Source organism: Cnephaeus nilssonii (genome assembly GCF_951640355.1).
Source record: "Cnephaeus nilssonii genome assembly, chromosome: 14".
In the NCBI taxonomy this organism is placed as follows: domain Eukaryota; kingdom Metazoa; phylum Chordata; class Mammalia; order Chiroptera; family Vespertilionidae; genus Cnephaeus; species Cnephaeus nilssonii.
Window position 1 is genome coordinate 76,449,803 of NC_137085.1, and position 22,856 is coordinate 76,472,658.

At 51.6% G+C, this 22,856-nt stretch overlaps 1 protein-coding gene across 3 annotated transcripts in view; it reads left to right on the forward strand.

Annotated features, from left to right (window-relative positions):
• The window catches only part of SYK (spleen associated tyrosine kinase), an 80,619-nt gene that overhangs the window by 51,994 nt on the left and 5,769 nt on the right, over positions 1-22,856 (forward strand). For all 3 annotated transcript variants that reach the window (XM_079790969.1, XM_079790970.1, XM_079790971.1), the window contains exons 5-11: positions 2,189-2,270; positions 2,635-2,684; positions 4,158-4,226; positions 12,275-12,359; positions 13,486-13,663; positions 18,017-18,226; positions 19,044-19,233. In XM_079790969.1, the coding sequence (XP_079647095.1) occupies positions 2,189-2,270; positions 2,635-2,684; positions 4,158-4,226; positions 12,275-12,359; positions 13,486-13,663; positions 18,017-18,226; positions 19,044-19,233 (864 nt within the window). The remainder of the gene's footprint in view (positions 1-2,188; positions 2,271-2,634; positions 2,685-4,157; positions 4,227-12,274; positions 12,360-13,485; positions 13,664-18,016; positions 18,227-19,043; positions 19,234-22,856) is intronic.

Below are 22,856 nucleotides of genomic sequence, written 5' to 3' on the forward strand. Positions count from 1 at the left end.
TGCAAATTAAAGAGATGAGTGGAGTTCTGCCTGGCGGTATTCATTTTCCACCAGAGTCTCTTGATTCCACGCGATGTCGGGCATGTGACTGCTTTCCCCTGCACGTCCCCTCAGTTTCAGAGTCCGTCGCTGCCACAGTGCTGAACAGCTCGCTTGTTGGGAAGACCCTTCCCGAGATGCTGTCCCATGTTTATGGATTTCTCTGGCATAGTATAGTATTCAGCCCTAATTAATCCCTCCCATTGTCTATTGTCTAGCCACCGTGTTTAAGAAAGACCTGCCTTTGTTTTTATAGGTGTGATTCCATGGGTTTTCTCCATAGCAATGTAAGGTGCCTCTGTGCCAGCCCCACCCAGGTGGCCGCGCTGTTTCTGTTGGTAATTCCTACACTAGTACTCCCGACTGCAGCGCAGGAGTCAGCAAGCAGGAGCCGAAGCTGGTCCCCGGCCTGGCTTGGTGCAGTCCCTGATGCAAGTGGCTATTGCACTTTAGAGGATTGTTTTAAATTGTGACCGAGATGGCATGTGGCCTGAAAAAAAAAAACAGAAATATCACTATCTCGCCCTTGACGAGAAATGTTTGCAGACCCCTGCCCAAGGGGGAAGTCCCTACGGGTCCACCCACCCCAGCCTCCCTTGTAGAATAGGTTGTCTGAAAACACAGTGACGCTGGAGAGATGGCGGGATGTCTCCCTTGTTTTAGGGAACCTCAACACTCCTGGCCTGAGAACACACCACTGCACTTAACAGACAGGGGGCGCTCTGAGGTCCTCCCAGCAGCAGGTGAGGGCTGATCAGATTGAAGCGTGCATTAGGAGGGTAGATTCCATGTTGTGTTCTTACCACAATAGTTAACATTTTGAAAAAGAATGTCACCTGGAAGGATAAAATATATTCATTCAACAAACATTCACACAAGTGGGTAAGTTTGAGGACTGGAAAGGTACCAATAAACAGACAGATATGAATATTTTAGCTTGTCTGAAGAGAAAATATCTGTTATGAGAAAAGAAAAGGTGAAATATAAGGAAGGACTGTCTTTTTCTTTAAGATTTTTTTATTGATTTTTAGAGAGAGAGCAAGGGGGAGAGAGAAACATTGAGGTGAGAGCGGAACATCGATCTGTATCCTGCTCACCGCCCCTTCCCCCTTTGGATCAAGCCCACAACCCAGGCCTGTGCCCTGACCTGGAATCAAACCACCAACCTTCCGGTCCACGGGATGATGCTTAACCCACTGAGCCACACAGGCCAGGGCTCAGGGCTGTCTTACTGCATAGTTTTGATAAGATAAAAATAAATCCATTTGCATGAATTTACTTTTAATGTAGAAATTAGACATCATAATCATAGTTTTCTGGGAACCATTAGCCAAAGATGCCCAGGTCCTGTGAATATAAGGTTATTTTCCAAAAGGCCACCTTTCCCCATGTCCCGGCTCCTGTCACCTGTACTGTGGTGGCTTCTCTCTGAAACTTTTGGGCGGAATGACTTGGTCCCTCCGAAGTCTTGGCCCACAGCACTGTTAACAGCAGTCCTCACTATTTCTCTATCCACCAAGGAAGGAAGCACTTCAGGGCAGGAACAGGGTGTCCACTCACATCGTCTACCCCGTCCTCTCTCAGGGCCTGGCGAAGCCGTGCTGGCAGAAGGGCTGACTGCTGAGCTTACATCACCCAGATGTAGAGCATGTGAGCAAATCCTGGTATGGAACTTACTACCAGAGAGAGAGAGAGAGAGAGAGAGAGAGAGAGAGAGAAAGAGAGAGAGAGGAGATCCCGACGGGAGGCGGCCTGTGGACATCTGTCCTGGTCTGAGGGTGGGAGGAGAGAGACACGGGAGGGTCAGGCAGACACGCCAAGGAAGTGAAGGGTTGTCTTTGGATCACATTTTTTTTTTAAAATATATCTTATTGACTTTTTACAGAGAGGAAGAGAGAGGGATAGAGAGTTAGAAGCATCGACCAGCTGCCTCCCGCACACCCACCACTGGGGATGTGCCCGCAACCAAGGTACATGCCCTTGACCGGAATCGAACCTGGGACCTTTCAGTCCGCAGGCCGACGCTCTATCCACTCAGCCAAACCGGTTTTGGCTGGATCACTTTTAAAGTCTGAGAGGGGAGCTAGCTGCTCCAGGTTCGACTCCCTTTCCTCCACCTCAGTGCACTTTCTTACCTCTTCTCTTCCAGCTGGTCGAACATTATTCTTATAAACCAGATGGTTTGCTACGAGTCCTTACAGTTCCATGTCAAAAAATCGGCGGGCAAGCGGGTGAGTGACGAAGACATTGGGATTTCCATCTTTTAGATAATAATGATAATGCCATAATCACCAGCCGTGTTTCAGATTCCACCTTTGCAAAGTCAAGGAGGATGAGGCTTTGTTTTTACTGAGTGATTGATTAAAAATGTCAGATTTCTCCCACTTTACATATATCATTGATTAAACAATAGAGAATACCTTTAACTTTAAAAAACTAGTGCTAATCGCAGGGGTGAGATGTGGAATGGAGATAGTATGAGGAGTGTGTGCAGACGCCGCATGCTCCCCAGCAGCCGCGCTTTGCGGTCGAGGCCTGGTCTCGGAGGGGGTCCTGGTGCTTCGGGCGAGCAGTAACCATCCCCTTCCTTGCCAGGAAATGTGAATTTTGGAGGCCGCCCACAGCCCCACGGTGCCAGCCCTGCGGTAAGTGTTCCTGGGAATTCCACGGCGGGACGCGGGGCAGGGAGGTCAGGAAAGGCACGCTGGGCTCCCAGGAGCCTGTAACCATGGTTTCCATTACGCTTGGTGAACGCACTGCTGGTGTCCGCTAGGTCAGCCCAGTCCCAGGCTAGCCAAGTTAACGTTTTGGGGGTTAAATTCTCTCCATTTCCTAAAGGTATAAAAACGACCATGAAGCCCGGTGTTAAATCAGAAATATGCCTCCCGGCAGATTTGAGAAATGGTGACATGCTGTTCAGGCTCAGTCTGAGCCGTCTATGGGCCCACGGCACGACCCGCACGGCGGGCGGAACACGCCGGGTACAGGACGTCTCCGTGTGCTGTGGCCGATCCGTCGGGTTCCGTCAGCCAGGACAGTGTTAGGGGAGGCAGGCCCTGCCCGAGGCTGCTCGCCCGGACCTCCGAGGAAGGCCGAGGGGCAGTGCTGGATGGTCAGTGAGGAGCCTCAGAGCAGCGGGGATGCCACCACGGGGCCAGAACCCACCTCCCTCCATGCCAGGAGGAGGTGAGAAGGTGGCCTGTCCATACTTCTCATGGGTTTGTCCGAAATGTGCCGGACGCCCCCAAAGAGAGCGAATTCCAGACTGCTAGGAGCCGACACGGTTTCTCACTCAGCGTGAACCGGCTCCTGCTCCCTTTGGAGTGGGCCTTTGGTTCCCCCCATGTCATCTGGGAAGTGTAAAAATTGCCCAGTGCAAGCTATGCGCCCGCACCTCACTGGTTTTCTGCTCACCCTTAAACGCCCGCAGCAAGCGGCGTGCACTCCGGGCAGCACTGGCCGCCAGGGGGGCCTGGGATTCGCTGAGTGTCAGAGAACTCCAGGGGCAGCGTCTGAGGTAGAGCACCTTTGAGGGTCATTGTAGTCTGCCTTCTCGGCGGCTCCTGGCCAGTCAGCTCCACTTGCCCACGTGTGCTCCGTGAGACCGGGCCCTTCCTCCAGGGCGGATGGCGCTGGAACTCAGAACCCAAGCCCTCTGTTAGCCGTGGTCACCAACGGCTTCAGAGCCAGGTGCTCGGAACGGCTGCTTACTGACTGATGCTCAGAAGGAGGGTGCACAGCCGTGTTCCCGCGGTGACCTCCCCCCCCCCCTCCCCCGCCGCCCGAGGAGGAGCGCAGTGGCTGGCAGGGGCGCCCTCACTCTCTGGGTGATTGGCCTGCAGCCTGCAGCGTCACAGCTCCCTGAACACGGGCAGTTTCATGAACAGCCCCGATTGTGTAGCCTTTTGTGGAAAATGGCCCCCAAGCGATGTCCAGGTCCTTAGCTCGGGCGCCCAGCTCCCCTCGCAGAATTCCTCATGGTCAGGAGCGGGTCACGCGGCACAAGCCGGAGGCTCTGGCTTTGTGGTTGGAGAGCGAGTTAGAGCAGCGTGTTGTGACCATCGGCTGTCTTCTGTTCTCACACCCTGACTCTCCCTCTTCGCTGTTACGGTTTCTAGGCTTGGACAGCAGGTGGAATAATCTCCAGGATCAAATCCTACTCCTTCCCCAAGCCCGGCCACAGAAAGGTACTCACGCGTCCCCGCTGGCTGCCCCGGCTGAGTGGTCGGACCGACCGGCGCTTGGCAACGCGCGTGGCCCCTGCCCCCTGCTGTGGGTGCCGCTGGCCCGCTCTGTGCGCCTCCGCCCTCCTGCTGCTCGGGCCCGCGTCTCTCTGCCGAGGGTGGCCTTCACGGGCAGCCCAGCTGGGCTCGCACTGTGCTTGCCACGCAGGTCCTGGCCCCGCTGCTGCGAAGCCCTCGCTGTGCGCGCTGCCTCTGCTATCGTGTGCCCGCAGCCACGGGTCAGCGGGACAGGTGGGAGCTGATTCTCAGACTGGAAAGTCTTTGCCACGTGAGCCGGTTCGGTCAGCTGCAGGAAGCCCATGCGGAGTGTCTGGGGACGGGTGGCACAAGCGCATGCAGACAGCAGGAGCCGGGTTGGCGCGTGCGGCCCAGCGGGGCCTGCGCTGCGTGCTTCATAGATCCCAGGGCCTCCACGGCTCAGGCGGCGCGTTCCCAACGCGGAGCTTTAAATATGACATGGATAAAGACGAGGTGACATTGAAGGGTTAGGAACACCAATTTTGTTTGAGGCACTAAGATTGCCATATATTTTTATATTTTTATATTTTGCTATACGATTGAATAATGAGGGAAATAAAAAGTTCCTTTTTAATGACTTTTATTTATAATGAATCACCTCCCTCAAAACCCATATATCATGTATATGGATTTATTTTTTCCCTTTTCCTATTTTTACCATTGGTGGTGTAAAGTGATTCTTTTACTAATAATTCTTTCCATTTTCAGTTGGTATTTTTCCAAACATTTCAGCATACCCCTGGGCACCAACTCATGAAGCAGGTTGCCTAAAGTGCTTAAGGGAAACAGATGAAAAGCACAGATGCCCTGAGACTGTATTCAGTGAAAGCTTTCCAAGTGGCAGCCATGCTCAATGCCTTCTCAGCCTGGTTGGCCATTGAGGCAGGCCACACGGCAGGGGTGGCGGTGGTGCTTGAGGGGGAAGTAATGTGATACACCTGAGCAGAATAACTTTATTGTCAGGCCCCGGGCAGTGTAGGTCAGCCATGGAAATGCCAGCTCTGATGGCATCGCTCTCGGGGGTGACAGGGCGGGCTGCCCCTGCCAGGAGCTGGGACCAGGCCTCAGGAGCACACCCTCTCGTAGTTCCTTTTGCCCCACAATCAGGTGTCCGCTTCCAGGTCAGGCCCAGGAGGTGACTGAGCCCTGGCCTTGGAGAGGTCAGCATTCCCCGCGATGCCAGGCTGTTCTCCACAGCTGCGCCTTCCGGCCCGCCCGGCCCTGGGCCCGGCGCCTTCGCCCCTTCTCCTCGGAGAGGCTCCCCTCAGTGCCAGGCTGGTGCCCGTCAGCCGAGGTGACGCCAGTGTGTTCTGACTTAGGGTGCCTTTCAGTCGTGAATCATCCTTTTAACGTTATGATTATAAATTCCGGTCTAATCAGTGGCGTCCCGCCATGGGGTGGCAACCAAACTGGAGTTCATCAGATGCTGCTTGGACCGATGACTCGGGCAGGACACGCCGTGTGCCCGGCGTCCCGTCCACAGACCCAGAAGCCCTGCCGCCCGAGACCCCTCCGCTCACAGGGTCTGCCTGGCAGCCCTGCGGGAGCCCCTGGCAACCTGGACCCCCCTCCAACTCCCCCCTCGTTCATTCACCACTCGCTTCATAACGGCCCCAGCCCGGAGCCCAGAGGGGGCACACTCCCTGCAGACCCGCAGACCACACTCCACGCTCACCCCGTCCTGTGGTTTCCAGGTGTATCCAACCGAGTTCAGCCGGGGCGCGTGACCATGCGAACACTTATGTGTGAAAGAGACACACCCTCACACACACATATAGGTACCTCCATAATCACGCATGCACATGCATAGTGTCTGCACACATGTATATGCATATGCACCCCCACACACGTGCCCATCTAACCCAGGCCGTGCCTTACACAGTTGCAGGGGCTGGATAAGCAGGCCGCCGGGCAGGACAGGAAGGAGCTGCTCGGGCACAACACGCTGTCACCACGGCCAGGGGTCAGTCATGGCCCCGCCCGCCTTTTTCTCTCTCGGGAAAGTCTCAGCTCTCTTCTCAGGCCCCTGGACTGGTTGAACCAGGCCACCCGGGATGATCTCTCCCGCTTAATAAGCTAATTAGGGGCGTTACATCTGCAAAACGGCTCCCGCGTGTGGAGACCTGGTGACTCAGCCGGGCTGACAGCCAGAAAGCAGGCCGCAGCCGCCGGCTCGCGAGGGGCCAAGCCCCCCACCCGGCGCGGTGCCCGCGGAAGCAGCTCCGCTCACTCACACAAAATCCAGAAAATAACTTTTAATAGATCTTTAGACTAAGGAGAACATGTCTAAAGTAAGTTGAAGGAAATATTCGTAAGGCTACCTAACAATAAAGAACCATGGATAAGAACCATAACACCATCAAAAGAGAAATAATAAACTGGGAGTATTAGTAATAACAATACATACAAGATTACTGTCTTAATATATAAATTAAGTCTATGAATCACTACAGGTTTTAACTATCTAACTGGAGACTGGCAGAGGATGTCAGTAGGCTGGTTTTAGTAAAGCAAATATAAGTATCCCTTAAACGCAGGCGGGGATGTTGCATTTTGTAATGAGATGCAAGTTAGACCTGGAGTATTCCGTGTCCACCTGTGAAACGGGCCCAGATAAGCACGCCTGGTGACAGGGTGGGGCGAAGGAGTGAGAAGTAAGCACGCTCACGCTTCGCTGAAGTGTGAAATGATACAATCTCTCAGGAAGGCGTTTTCTCAACACCCGCCAGAGTTAAAGCAGGATTTCATTTCTAAGTATTCATACACATATTCTTGCACTTATATGAAGGTGTTTATTGCAACATTGCATAATTGACAATCTGGAAATAACTTAAAGTCTATCAATGGAAAATACATAAAATCATTTACAATAATGTGCATACTGTGAGAGGCGGCTGGGATCGAAAGTTGTTTCCAAAATCTAATGTTAATTGCAAATAGCAACATCATACACATATGTTTGTGCTGATATGGCATAGAATATTCTGGAAGAATACAGGAAATAGCTGCTTTGGGAGAAGCAGACGGTGCCAAGGAGACCCACTTCTCGTTGTACACCCTGTTGTGCATTTCTTTTTTAAAAATATATTTTTATTGATTTGAGAGAGGAAGGGAGAGGGAGAGGGAGATAGAAACGTCAATGATGAGAGAGAATCATGGATTGGCTGCCTCCTGCACACCCCCCACTGGGGATTGAGCCTGCAATCCAGGCATGTGCCCTTGACCAGAATCGGACCCGGGACCCTTCAGTCTGCAGGCCGACGCTCTATCCACTGAGCCCAACCAGCTAGGGCCTGTTGTGCATTTCTAAACTTGCACCTATTAAAGTTACTTCATCAATTTTTAAAAGAATTAAACATTGGGAAATAATTACTCTGATTAATACTGTGAAACTACTTTTCTTGGCCAAAAAGAAGGCTTATTTAAATTTATAACAACTTTGAAGTGTGCATTGAATTTTCATAGATGCCAAAAATATCAATAGTTAATTGATAAAAGAATTGTGAGATTTAAACTGTAGATTGAAAACATTTTAATTGCTCATAAGAAATATTTTAGGAGAACTAATATTTATGTTTTCACAAATACAAGGGGATTTTCCATTATCAGTTATGAGAAAAGACTACAGGGAATTATTTCAAATATTTCAGTTGTTTAGCTAAGGTGTAAATAACTTCCTTGAATTTGTTAATTTGATCAATATAAATAGTTTTTAATAATTCAAGCACAAAAAAGGTGGATGTTAAAGCTTGAATTAAATCTAGCATGTGGGTAGTTAATGAAAAGTATTTTGACTTGAAGATGATTATTAATCAAATAATTTTAAAGTTTATAATAAAAACTTAAGGGCAGATGTAGTTTAAACATTTTGTTAGATATTAGTAACATTTCAGTACTTTAAAATGTAACAGGATTTAGCTAAAGAACACAGGTGTGACTCCCCTCTGCCCGCCCCGCGGTGGGCCTGGCGTGATGAACCCTCCCGGTGGTCCTGGCACCTGGGTGTCTGCGCTGGACGCACAGGCACCTCTCGTTCCCTTAGGAACTGGACTGAGCAGCCGCCTCCCAGAACCAAAGACGGGTTTCAGTTCCACAACCCAGAGGCACGTCACACTTACCTTAGTCGTGGGAGTGTGTCCAGAATTTCAGATACAGTCCACTTTCCATGTTTTATTCCAACACGTACCACATAGTGATGGTTGGAATGTTTAAATACACAATCCGACATTTAAATACACAATCCGCTAGGGTCCAGCTGAGGGAGGAGGAGAGAAAGCAACTCTCAAGTCGTACTGGTTGGAAACGGCAAGGCAGGGGCCAGGCCTGAGAAGGGTGTTTTATGTCATTATAAAGGGCAAGGTTTAACACCGTTGCTTCTAAGGTGAGGGAAGCTCATTGTGCAGGTCAGGTATTGACCTTGGTGGGTCGGAAGGAAACCTAACCTCACCCATGCCCTGGCCAAGGAGGCTCTGCCCAGCTGTGGCTGTGGGACCTGTTCCCCTTTGGGGACGGCCATTCCGCCGGAGCCCAGAGCCCTGCAGTCTACGCAGCCAGTGTTCCTGCCACCTGCTGGTTCTCTTTGCCACTGCAGTTGTGACAAGTATGTCCACATCTTTAGCACTGCCATCGCCTGACTCAAAATGTCTTTGAAGCAGTCCAAAAATTACGGCCTAAAATGGGCATTCCTGGAGCATGCCCAGTACTCCCGGTTCAGGAAACTGACCTCGCCTGGAAGCTCCATAGAGCAATTCCTGTTTCCCCTTTTGTTCATTTCTGAGTCCCCACTTCTTAAACACAGGCACACGTGACAATGTGTCAAATGCATTATCTACTTGCAGTTAATCCTGGGGAAAAAAGAAAAGAAAAGAAAGAAAGAGAGATCAGGGATTGTGATTTGTAGGCTAATTTTTATTTTGTTACTGTGGAGTGGTCTGTTTTTACCAGAATTCATAAACCTGGAAGGTCACATTTCTCCTTGCAGAAAGCTAAGGCAGCTAGTGCCATCTAGTGGTGCCCTGCCGGTTTGACTTCTGTTGGAATATCAGCAAAAATAGGAAAAAGGCAATTGTCAACTTTCACTTACACTTTATCTCTAAGCAGAAGCTATTGATCAGGGCAAATAAATCAAGTGCAAAGCCAACCCAGTAACGACCAATGGTGTAGTGACCAACAATATGCTCTTCATTACATTTTAAATACTAATCGACACTTATAATTCACCATTGTGCCTGAGAGCTCATTGTCTTTTTCAAAAAAAATATTTTAATTAATTTTAGAGAGATGAAGGGAGGGGGAGAGATAGAAATATTAATAAGAGAGAATCATTGATCTGTTGCCTCCTGCACGCCCCCTACTGGGGATTGAACCTACAATCTGGGCATGTGCCCTGACTGGGAATCAAACCTTGACCTCCTGGGTTATAGGTCAATGCTCAACCACTGAGCCATTCCGGCCAGGCTGCAGCTGATTCTTCACAAAGTCCTCCTCCTTCTTTCCCCCTGAACATTGACTCCGGCGGGTTTGCTGTTGGCTGTTCTGCTAAATGGCATACTCATCCAGTGCTTAGGGAACGTGAAACCTGCTCTCTGTCTTCATGTCACCATCAAGTCACTACTGCCCTTTTAACTGAAGCAACAGAAAACCTCCTGTTTCTTTCAAAGAAGGTCCTCCCAGGTGGCGTGCCCTCCTCTGTCCCCGGCGGGCAGCAGGGCGTGGGTCGGGGCCGGAGCTGCGGGGTTACTGAGGGCAGGTGGGGCTGCAGGATGTGGCCATGTGCAGTCTGCGCATGCGTGGTGAAGTGAAGCCCTGAGCCACCTGGGGGGAACACCTGGGGCCCCACCTTCCAGAGGGGCCCTCGGCCCTGTTCCTGGCCCTGGTTCAGACAGGTGGGGGGTGAACACCAGCCCCACCCCGAGGGGTGTTTAAGGGCTTTAAGTTGGCTGGTCCATCGCTACCATTCTGACTTAGTCCTGACCCCTGGCTTGCCTTTCAGTATTTTCTTCCGTGTTTTCTACACCCCACCTGCTTTAAAGCTCAACATGGGAGTCGTATGCCAGATCCTTGCAGCTGGCTGCATCGGAGCAGCTTTTACGAAGCCTCCTGCCTGGGGACTGCAGCCCAGGAGATGGTCTTGCATGGCAGGGGCAGGGGAGGAGGTGAAGAGAGGGCTGCGTCTTGAAGTTTTGTCTCTGATTTTATAACTTCCCTACCTGCAAGGAAAATCAGAGGTGTTGAAATGATAGAGTGTGAACCAAAAAGAGACTGTCTGACAGTGTGCAAACTACCCCTGCCGTGGAGTTGGATTTCAGGAGGGAACTGAGCAGGGGGGAGTGGCGAGCCTTGGGAGGTACTAGTTTCTCCTGGGACAGTCCTGCCGAGACAGGGAGACTCCATCACAGACGAGAGGCGAGCCACAGCACGCCCACAGTGAGACGTTCTAACGGAGGCCGGCTGCCAGTTGGAATGAGCCACTCCTTCTCCTCTGCTAGTGTGAAGACCGAAGAGAAGCTCAGTTTTTATTGATTTCATGGCATGTGCCTTTGATTGGAATTGAACCTGGGACCCTTCAGTCCAGAGGCCAACGCCCAATCCACTTAGCCAAACGGGCTAGGAGAAGCTCAGTTTTAAATCACTGGAGTTGACAGGGCACATCTGCTTCGTGCATCCAGGTGTGGGTCTGACACGTGTTTACTGAGCACCAGCAGGGGGCGTGCCAGTGCTCTATCTCCCGCTGCACAGGAGTCTGCCCCATCTGTCACAGCCACTTCTGCAAGCAGCTGGGCAGCCGGGCTGAGGCCGTGGTGAGAAAATGGTCCAAGGACATCCTGCTGACAAGCGAGCAGGTCCTTTAGCCGCGTCAGCCCGGCAAGCAGTGCGCTGTGGCCAGGAGGGCGTGACGAAGGAAGTCACGGCTTAGGAGAGGGGTGGCCGCGGTGGCGTGGCGCACGGGCTTCCTGGGGCGCTTTGGTCCTGGGGTGGCAGTGGGCCATGCGATTGAGCCAATGTCTGCTTCCTCCAGTTTCTCTGAAATCTGGCAGCATCTCATTTCTTTGTGGCCAGTGCTTGGGCACTGATAAGGTCAAAGGAATATAAAAGTTCTACTCAACTCACAGCAAAAAAAAAAAAAAGGTTTTCCATAGTCAAATGCAGTAGCAATACCTGGTTTAAGTGGTGCTGGGGGTGGTCAGCAAGGCCTGAGATAGAGACTGAAAGGGGAGGGTTTTAGGAATAGCAGGATTAGACTTCCCCATGTCAGATGCACACTTACGTACATCGAAGAGAGAATCGGGAAGTTGCCGTTAATACAGCGCAAGGCTTCCTGCGGCTGCTTCGTGCCGGCTCTGGCCTCTGGGTATGAGGAGGATGGCTTTCCTGGGTTAGCAGAGGCTCTGCCTCAGAGGCCGCGATGGAGCCGATGGTTGCTGACTGTCCTCGGCCACCCTCCGCTCACCCCGATGGCGCTTGGTCTCCACAGGAGCTCAGATAGAGGCGAGCACCCCCCTGCCCCGCCCTGCTGCTTGAGCTTTGGAGTGAGGGAGTGGGGGGCAGCTGGTGGGTGTTCAATGCCTGCTTCTACACGACTTCCGCACGCAAGGGAAGAGGAGTTAGCCCGGAGAAGGCGTTAGCCCGGAGGAGTTAGCCCGGAGAAGGAGTTAGCCCGGAGAATGAGAACCCGCAGGCCTCTGGGAGGTGCAGGAGGAGGGGAAGGGCTGTGAGCAGGAGGCAGCGCTGCCCGAGCAAGTGCCGTCCTCCAGCAGCCCGGAGGCCCCCAGGCCAGCGGGAATGGGATCCCAGCGGCGTGCAGCCCTCCCAGGACCCTAGCAGTTGCCGGAAGAATGAGATAAGCCGCTTTGTTTTCTGCTTCCCTCCTCGTCTGCCCTGCCCGCCCTGCAGAAGCGCAATGTGGTTGTTTGCACATGAAAGTAGCTCCCAGCAGAGGAGCAGCGCAGAGGTGACTGCTGTTTGTGCTTCAGGCCTCCTCGCAGGGGACCCGGCCGGAGAGCACCGTGACCTTTAACCCCTACGAGCCAGAGGGAGCACCCTGGGCCTCCGAAAGAGGTGAGAGCCGCCCTCTCAGCCCCTGGACGTTTCCTGCTGGGTGAACGGCCCCACAGCCTCCCTCATGGCGGGTGGGCCTCCCGGGAGCCGCTCCTCCTGCTGCTCAGAGCTCCCGCCTCCTCACGCCAACTCTGCTCCAGGCTCGCGTCCCGAGGGCACGTCCAGGCGGGTGCTGCGCCCACTGCGCCTCGGGGGGGCAGGGGCAGGGGAGGCGCACCCTAGCAGACGCCTGGGCCGTGGAACGGCCTGGTGAGGACGGTGCTGGCGGTGTGAGGCCCGCACCGGAGGCTGCGCAGGGAGACCGCTCCGTGGGCTCCGTGCCCTCTCTGGCCTCGTTATCAGAAATGGGCCTCGGCACGGCCTTCTAGGGTCTCTAGGTGACCCCAGGACATTTTTTATTGGTGAACTTGATCTGTTCATCACTACAGAAGCCACCCCGAAACTTAGTAGCTTCAAACCACAGCAGTCATTTACTGGGTCTCTCCCTGAATCACCTGGTGCAGGCCAGGCGTTCGGGCCAGGCCTCTCGCAGTCACACTGGCAGCCCGGGTGCTGCCGTGGGGAGGCCCGGGGCCTGGGGCCGGCCCAGTCGCCCGTCTCCACTAGCCTTGGGTCTGTGGCCTGGGCCTCCCACGTCCTCGGGGTGTCTCCCAGCCTGGGAGGTGTCCGGGCAGTGGGACACCTTGCATGGCGTCTGAAGCCTCAAGAGCCACATTGCTAGCAAATAAGCCGCTTGTAACCTCTCCTGAGTACGTCACCAGCGTCACTCCTGGTAGGCGCTATAGCGGGCAGTTACAACAGCCACCGAGGCAGGGGCAGCCTGCACCTCCCAATGGATGGGGGGTCAGCATTTTCAGAAATAAGTCACCACCGCCCACCAGGAGGGCCCATCACATTCGCCTCTGGCAGGCAAGCCCTGTCGTAAGGAGCAGTCACGCAGGAATGGGGTCACGGACAGCGGGCCCTCGGGGCTTATTGCTGCCCCCACGGGCCGGGGGAGGCCACCTGACACTCCCGCCCCATCACTACCCAAAGTGGCCAAGGGCAGCTGTGGCCACTGGGAGGCAGGCGGGTGGATGGCGGACTTCACCAGGGCCCCCAGCCTGTGCTCCCCACTCTGCTGCAGAAGCCCAGAGAGAAGCGCTGCCCATGGACACAGGGGTGTACGAGAGCCCCTACGCGGACCCCGAGGAGATCCGGCCCAAGGAGGTCTACCTGGACCGGACGCTGCTGACCCTGGAGGACAAGGAGCTGGGCTCCGGCAACTTCGGCACTGTGAAGAAGGGCTACTACCAGATGAAAAAGTAAGTCAGGGCTCCGGCTCCGCCGCTCCGCCTGTGTATGACCTGTTGTGTTCATTTAATCCCAAGCACGGGGGGCAACGCGCCAGACCTGAGTCTTTCTGTACCAATAGTATAGTTTTTGTCCATTCTGGTACAGTTACCATAAAAGCATCCATTATGGATATTAAGTATATAGATAATCTATAATAATAAAAACGTAATATGCTAATTACATCGGATGTCCTTCCGGACGAATCTGGGGCTGCGAGGGAAGCCGGTGCCGGCAGCCGGGGAAAGAAAGGCCTACTCTTGCATGAATTTCGTGCATCGGGCCTCTAGTAATTATATATGTTAGTTTGGAGGTTACACAGGTGTCTTATAGAGAATTAGAAAATAGAAACAAGTGAAATGTAAGAATATAAAAATGTCATATTTGTATCAGCCAAATATCACTATTGTGAACTAACCATAGTATGTGTGTGCGTGTGTGTGAGAGAGATCTTTATATGCACACACATACACATGCTACTTAATTAAAATGCAATCATTCAGAAACAGTGTTGTCAACTTATTTTCAATTTTTTCAAATTGTGTCTCATTTTTCTTATGCAAAATATTTCTAATTTCAAATATCATTAGTATAATTATTTGCTTTATCCCATAATTTCAAATAACAATACCTATTATGCAATCATTAGAATTGAATTAGTATGTTACTGATATGAATAAAGTTGGTTTTGTTGTTCAATGCTATTTTAAATGTAAGGAATTTATGTAAATGTTTTTGAGTAGGTAAGTAACATGATTCAAGGGTCAAGAATATAGATAAAAGTCAACACAAAAGTCTTGCTTTCAATTGCTCACCTTCCATGCATGTATACTAGTATATGTGTATTTAAAATATATATTTACTAGAGGCCCAGTGCACGAAATTCATGCATGGGGAGGTGTGTCCCTCAGCCCAGCCTGCACCCTCTCCAATCTGGGATCCCTTGAGGGATGTCCGACTGCCCGTTTAGGCCCGATCCAAGTAGGATCGGGCCTAAACGGGCAGTTGGACATCCCTCTCACAATCCAGGACTGCTGGCTCCCAACTACTCACCTGCCTGCCTTCCTAATTGCCCCTAACTGCTTCTGCCTGCCAGCCTGATCACCCCCAACCACTCCCCTGCCAGCCTGATTGATGCCTAACTGCTCCCCTGCCAGCCTGTTTGCCCCTAACTGCCCACCCCTGCAGGCCTGGTCACCCCTAACTGCCCTCCCCTACAGGCCTGGTCTCCCCAACTGCTCTCCCCTGCAGGCCTGGGTCCCCCCCAACTGCCCTTCCCTGCAGGCCCAGTTGCCCCCAACTTCCCTCCTCTGCTGGCCTGGTCACCACTAACTGCCCTCCACTGCAGGCTTGATCACCCCCAATTGCCCTCCCTTACAGACCTGGTCCCTCCCAACTGGCCTCCCCTGCTGGCCTGATCGCCCACAACTTCCCTCCCTTGCAGACCTGGTCCCTCCTAACTGCCCTCCCCTGCTGGCCATCTTGTGGCAGCAATCTTGTGTCCACATAGGGGCAGCCATCTTTGACCACATGGAGGAAGCCATCTTGTGTATTGGAGTGACGGTCAATTTGCATATTATGCTTTTACTAGATAGGAGGATTAGATGGGATAGAGGCCTGGTGCACGGGTGGGGGCCAGCTGGTTTGCCCTGAAGGGTGTCCCAGATCAGGGTGGGGGTTCCCTTGAGGCATGGGGTGGCCTGGGTGAGGGGCCTGTAATGGTTTGCAGGCTGGCCATGCCCCCCGGCGACCCAAGCGGAGGCCCTGGTATCTGAGATTTATTTATCTTCTATAATTGAAACTTTGTAGCCTTAAGTGGAGGCCAAGTCAGGCCAGGGCTGTGGAAACTTGGCTTCTTCCATTGCGGGGGAAACCCAAGCCTCCTGCTCTATCCGTGGCTGCAGCCATCTTGGTTGGGTTAATTTGCATACTTGCTCCTGATTGGCTGGTGGGTGTGGCTTGTGGGTGTGCCGGAGATACAGTAAATTTGCATATTACTCTTTTATTAGATAAGATATATATTTGAATAAGATGCTTATTTTAAAATATATGTATGCATACCACAGTCATTTTGCAAAATAGGCTTAAATTATCCTGTACTAAAGTATACATTTTCATAACTAGTTTGTGCTAGTAAACTTCTGGCTTAACTATATATGCAAATTAGCAGAGACATGATTTAGATACACAGCTTCAGCTGGAGGGTGGGGAGAGGAAGGCCCTGCGGGCCGAGGTCACGAGGCGTCTCCCGTCAGCAAACACGGCCGGCCCCTTTCCTTGCGTCCTCTGTACTCGCAGGCCTCCCCACAGCTACTTTTCTGTGTCGAGTTCTGCCTTAGCTTTCTGTTGGATGCATTTGAAGGTATTTAGTGCTTTTGATGTTAACATGTATGGTATAATTTTTAGAGTTTCATGTGCTTACCCCTGATGTTGGTTGAATATGGAAATGTAACTGGTTTTGCCTGTTACTGATACCCAACAGCTGGCTAGCTCCACCTATTATTTCTGACTAATTATTTCTAGTAATTTATCTTTGCAGCCTTCGACCCAGAAATGTGTCTTCTATGGCTAATGAGTTCTATGTCCTCCTGTTTAATTCTTACACGTGCCACGTTTCTTTCTTGCCGTGCCGTAGCAGCCAGGAGCTATGGCTCAATGTGGGAGAAAAGGGCACTGGCCTCCCTCTCAGGCCTGATTGTGGGGAAACGTCAGTGTTTCCTCGCTAGGTGTGTAGCCGCTCACATTGGATTAAGAAAGTTCCCCCTTTTCCTTACCTTTTTGAGAGCTTTGTTTTTAATCATGAATGTGTATTACATTTTATTGCATATTTTTCCACGGCTGGGATAAACAGCTTTTCTCCTTTATTGTGTAATGTGGTACATTATACATTGATTGGAGGATATGTTTATTGATAAGAGAGAGAGAGAGAGAGAGAGAGAGAGAGAGAGAGAGAGAGAGAATAGAGAAACATCGATCATAGTTGCCTCTCATACGCACCCTGACCAGGGATCAAACCCAGAACCGTTTTGGTGCACAGATGACACTCCCACCACCTGCTACATAAATTGATTTTTCAAATATTAAACCCATTTTGCATTCCTAGAATAAACTCTTCTTGTTCATGAATTATATATTCATATTTTTTTTATAATTTACTCAAATTTTTATTATGTCTCATAGAACTTTTGCATCTTATGTTCATGAGGGTCATCAGTAAATTATATTCTTGTCATTTCTTTGGCTGGTTTGGCATCAGGGTAATGCTGGCCTTAGGAGAATGAATTGGGGAAGCTTCCTTCCTTTTCTCTGTCCTGGAAGAGGCTGTAGGTGTTATTTTTTTCCCCTTAAACATTGGGAAGAATTGAGAGGTTTTTGCACGTAAATTTTGAGCCCTACCTCACACAAACACAAAACCAGTCTGGATGGATGGTTGATGAAATGTGAAGGTCAAACAATAACTTGTCTAGCGACAGCATAGGACAGACAGTGCTTCCGTGACGGAGGATGGGGAGGGGTTCCGGGCCGCGCTGTGCCCGTCTGTGTGGGAGCTGCCCGTGCGCAACTGAGAGGCGCGCTGAGCTCTCCCCTGTGGCTGCCTGCGCCTGTGTGAGCGCATGTCAGACCCACTCTGCTGTTCACTTACTTCACCTGCTCTGTTCCTTAGTTCTTGCTTTAGTCTCTCATTGTGGAGTTCAGCAAGAGAGCTCCATACATGCTGCATCTTGGGAATCGTATCAGAGAGATGCAGTTTTCAGATCATTCGTAGTTAAGTTCCATTCATTGATGTAAACCTCACTGTGCAAGATGTTCCCCAGAGTTCCAACTTGATCTGTGTGATGTTGTTATTAGAAAATAAAAATAATAATTCATTTTTTGCAATGAGGCTTGCTCAAAATTCACAAAGCAGCTTAAAAGTTTTGTAAACTGAACTTTAACAGCACCTGCTTGTTATGTCTGCATCTCTGTATGGAAGGAATGTGTGTTCACCTACGTTACACACCATCGGAGATGGCAAATCCCAGGACGTTACAGGAGCCCCTGCTGCCTTGTCTGTCAGGGCCAGTTGGGAGTGATTGACTGCTCGTTGTCCTGGGCTCGCTGCTTGGCTGGGGCGCTCTGCAGCCCCCGCCCGCCCGTTGTTTTTAACTAAAGGATCGTCGCTCCCTTTGTCTGTGAAGCGACAGAACATTGTTGGAAAACTAGTCCCTTAAGCTTCTTAGGATGCATGTCCATGCTGTGCTGTCATGTGTATAACCCAGTACTAACGGACATTTATCTCAAGTGGGCCTGTTGATCGGTTCTGGTGTGGTATGGCTTCTTTGCAGAGGTGTGAAAACGGTGGCTGTGAAAATCCTGAAAAACGAGGCCAATGACCCGGCTCTGAAAGACGAGCTGTTAGCGGAAGCCAACGTCATGCAGCAGCTCGACAACCCGTACATCGTGCGCATGATCGGGATCTGCGAGGCTGAGTCCTGGATGCTGGTCATGGAGATGGCGGAGCTGGGCCCGCTCAACAAGTACCTGCAGCAGAACAGGTACTGCTGGCCGGCGCTCCGCTGCGGGAGGCGCAGAGCACCTGGGTCCCCCGGAGGCCTCTCCTCCATCCTCCGCGCACCTTGCCAGAGGAGAAAGCTCTTGTCTTTGGATCAAGTGTTTTTTAGCTCCTTTTGGGCAAAACCAAAAACAAACAAAATCCTCTAATTTACCAGTTTGGATTTCATTCTCTTTGCCCGCTCTGTCCTGGCCCAGGGATAGATAGAGGCAGCTTCAGAATGTCTTGGCAGTCGGCGTCACCTCCTAAGAAAGACATGGTTGTTACAAGAATATTTAATAAGCTTTTTATGGGGATAACTATGGCATCATACTGGCTGGCTGACCTCTACGTTCCCGCGAGTAATTACTGCTGGAAGTGCCGCTCGGTGCTGAGATGGAATAACTCATAGCCTAGCCACTGGTTGCTTAATCATTCGCCACACTGCGTTTCTACTTAGGCTGTGCCTTTAATCTCCATAGAAGGGAGGCCTTGCTCCCGCTTCATGGGGGAGAATGGGACTCGGGGTGGGTTTCGTTTTCCGTCCCATAGTGAAGCCCGGTTCTCCTTTAGCCCGGAATGGCCAGCCTGCTGTGTGCGTGTCATGCAGTTCAAAGCAAGCTTTGAAAGTTGCACCTCTGAGCACCAGGAGGATGGTGCTCACTCTTGAACAGCTGTAGGTTAGCAAGGTCCTTTGTCACCACTCGTGAGTCCTGCTTAGGAGAGGAGGAAGTGAGAGGACCCACCTCTGTCTGCGAGGCATGGTGGCTGCTCCTACATGGCCCCCGTCCACTGTCACTAATGACATACTTGCCTTGCAGACACGTCAAGGACAAGAACATCATCGAGCTGGTTCACCAGGTGTCCATGGGGATGAAGTACTTGGAGGAGTGCAACTTCGTGCACAGAGATCTGGCGGCAAGAAACGTCCTGCTGGTGACGCAGCATTACGCCAAGATCAGTGATTTCGGGCTGTCCAAGGCTCTCCGCGCGGACGAGAACTACTACAAGGTGGGCACGGCTGGCGGCGTTCCGAGCAGCAGGTGGTAGAAATCTGAAGTGCAAATGCCTCTCCTTTATATTTTATTATGATAGGATTTCAAGGAGCAATGTCCCTATTTAAAAATAACTATGCAAAAATGTTCTTCTTGAGCTTTGGTTCTATTTTTAAAATGGAAACACTAATATATCACAACCTGAGATTTACTCAGAATAGTATCTTCCAAACCACGTTTCTTGGACAATAGGGAATCAACAATTAAGTGTCAGAAAAAGAAATTAAGAACACAACCCCATTTATAGTCACAGCAAAGGAATAGAAAACACATAGGAATAAATTCAGACCGGGAGGCCAAGACCTGTGCTCCACGGGAAATCACCTCGCCCGTCAGAACGGCTGCTGCCAAAGACCAGAAAGAAGGCGTGTCGGCGAGGGTGAGGGGGAGGGACACCTGGGCACTGCTGGTGGGAATGGGCACAGCCACTGTGGAAAGTCGGATGATGGCTGCTCAAAACATTAAGAATAGCGTGACCTACGACCCAGCAGTCCCACGTTCGCAGATTCTCCTGAAGGAGATGAAACCGCTGTGCGAGGGCGGTCTGTGCCTCCCATGTTATCGCAGCATCGTTCACAATGGCCAAGATCTGGAAACAACCCAAATGCCTACCAGTGGATAAACCGGTAGAGAAAATGTACACACACACACACACACACACACGCACACGCACACACACACACGCACGCACGCACACGCGCACGCGCACGCGCACGCACACGCGCACGCACACGCACACACACACTTTAAAAAGAAGGAAATGCTGCTGTTTGCAAAAACATAGATGAAGCTTGAGAGCATGATACCGAGTGACATCAGTCAGACCGAACAAGACAAATACTCGATCATCTTACCTGTGAAGCCCAAAGAAGCTGAGCCCATGGGAACAGAGAGCAGGTTCCAGGGCAGGAAATGGATGAAGGTGGTCAGATGTACCCACTTCTAGCTGTGAGACCAGTGAGCTCGGGGCATCTCGTCAGCAAGGCGGTTGCTAAGAGAGGAGATAGTAAATGTTCTCACCACAGTAACAACGACAAAGCGGTAATCATGTCAGGTGAAGGACGCGCAGCTAACTATACTGTTGTAAACAGCTCACAAGATACATGTGTATCAAATCATCCGATTGCACAAAAAACTAAAAGCCAAGTTAGAACCCATAAAAAGAGACTAAACACTCTGAGAAGATGGTGACATGGAGAATCCTATCTAATAATAGAGTAACATGTAAATTACCATCACTCCGCTACGCCCACGATTGGGCGGCGGGAGGCTGGGGGGCGGGACTCGGGGTGGCCTATCTGGCCATTGAGAGGCACGGATCCGCTGCCATTGAGGGGGCCTACCCTGCTGTTGAGAGGCACAGGGGGCGGGAGTCCCGCCCCCTGTGCCTCTCAACGGCCAGATCCGCGGCCGCTGAGGGGGCCTGCCGCGGACACCCAGCTGCGCCTCTCAACAGCAGGGTAGCCAGGTGTCCGCGGCAGCCCCCCTCAGCGGCTGCGGACCATCAAAAGTGGGGGAGCTGGGTGCCTGTCCGCTGGTGCCGGAGCAGAAAAGCGAAAGCGTGTAGGGGACCCTACACGTGCATGATTCAGTCATGCACTGGGCCTCTAGTATTTCATAAGCAAGCAAAGCAAAATGGGCTAAAGGAATAAAATGTTGAACGGATTAAAAAGAAGCGATAGGGATGGAAGCAATGAGCGTGGCCCTTGGTGGGGCTGACGCCGCGCAGCACAGAGCTGCAGCGCGCTCCCTTTGCCACGCAGCTCCGCCGAGACCGCCCGACGCGGGCACAGACAGGCTCCCTCGTGTGGTCTCCGCAGATGTATGTCTTTACAAATTGAAGGTTTGGGGCAACCATACATTGCACGAGTCTGTTGGCGCCATTTTTCCAACAGCATTTTGCTCACTTTATGTCTTTGTGTCATATTTTGGTAATTCCTGCAATATTTCAAACCTTTTGATTATTGTTAGTTTTGTTACGCTGATCTTCGATCAGTGATGTTTGATGTTGCTGTTATAAATGCTTTGGAGCAACACGAACTGCACCCACATAAGACAGCAAACTTAGTAAATGCCGGGTGTGCTCTGATTCTCCAGCGACCAGCCTTCCCTCTGTCTCCTTCCCCACGGCCTTCCTGCTCCCTGAGACACAGCAACCTGGGAATTAGACCAACTATTATTAACCCCGCAGTGGCCTCTATGGCTGCCACAGACAGGGGCTCCTCGGATGGACCGGGGCAGAGAAAATGAAACCTCTCCCATCGCTGGGAACATCGTGATTCCTGGGAGAGGCATCATGTCAGCACCGCAGGAGTCTGGGAGACGTGGGCGGGTGACTGCAGGGCCCGGCTTCAGTAAGGAGGCGCCTGCAGACGTGGGGGCCAGCGAGGCCAGCCCAGGGGAGCTGCGGCGGGAGAGAGCTGCGATCTCGTGATGGAACCTAAGGGTCGGGGAGTGGCAGCTCGTGGATGAGCAAAGGAAGTGGTTGCCTGAGACGAACCAACTCCTGGCGAGGAGTCCGCGGAGCCTGTTGCGATGACAGCCAAGGCTTAGAATCTCACATGAACTTAGCTGGGGAAGCGGCCGCAGGTGTGAGAGGGCCGCCTCCAAGTCTGAAGGTTCTGTGGGCAAAATGCCGTCACTCAGTAGCCAGTGCTGCAGAGAACGTGTGAGAGCAAGTCAATTGATGCAGCCAACTTCACTGTTGTCTTATTTTACCAACGCGCCCCCTCCCCCCACAACCTTCAGTCACCACCATCCTGATCAGCCAGGAGCCATCAACATTGAGGCAAGACCCTCCACCAGTGGCAATTCGGACTCGCTGAAGGCCCGGCGATGGCCAGAACATTTTGGATGTAAAGTATTTTAATTAAGGGCTGTACACTGTTCTCTTAGACTGGATGCTTTTGCACACTTAGTGGACTGCAGTATAGTATAGACGTAACTTGTATGCTCTTGGAAACCAGAAAGTTCATGACTGCCTCCGCTGTGGTGTCCGGGTGGAACTCGCCTCACACACTGCAGCTCTGTCCATTGAGGCAGGATGTGCAATGACAAAATCCGGGCAGCCCCATGGGCCGCTCAGCGGAGGCTGGTTAGGTTAGTTGTAGGAGATTTATTTGAAGCACACATATAAAAGCACAAGTCTGAAATTGACTTTATTTGCATGTACTGACATAGACACATATCTAAGACACAGGGTTAGTAGAAAAATTAAAAAGTAAAGTGCAAAAATGGTATGCCTCTAACTTTATTCCCCCAGAAGCATATGTTCTCTGTTTACACTTGTATATGTATTTTTCTGGAAGGATCCAAGAAAAGCTCTCAAAGGTGGTTGTCTCTGTAGACTAGAAGAGGGAGGTGGTGGTGGGCACAATTTTGAAAATCTAAATCTGAAGATAAAGCAGAACATGGATGAGACAGAGGTGTGATCAGTGTGGCACAGAGCTGCCGGGCACCTGTGGTCTCAGATCCGTCCCCCAAGTTGCCCCTTCCGACCCGCCTCCCCCTGCCCTGGGGACTTCTCCAGATTAAGGTGACATGCCCAGTGGCAGCAGGCCTCACAGACCCGGAGCCCCT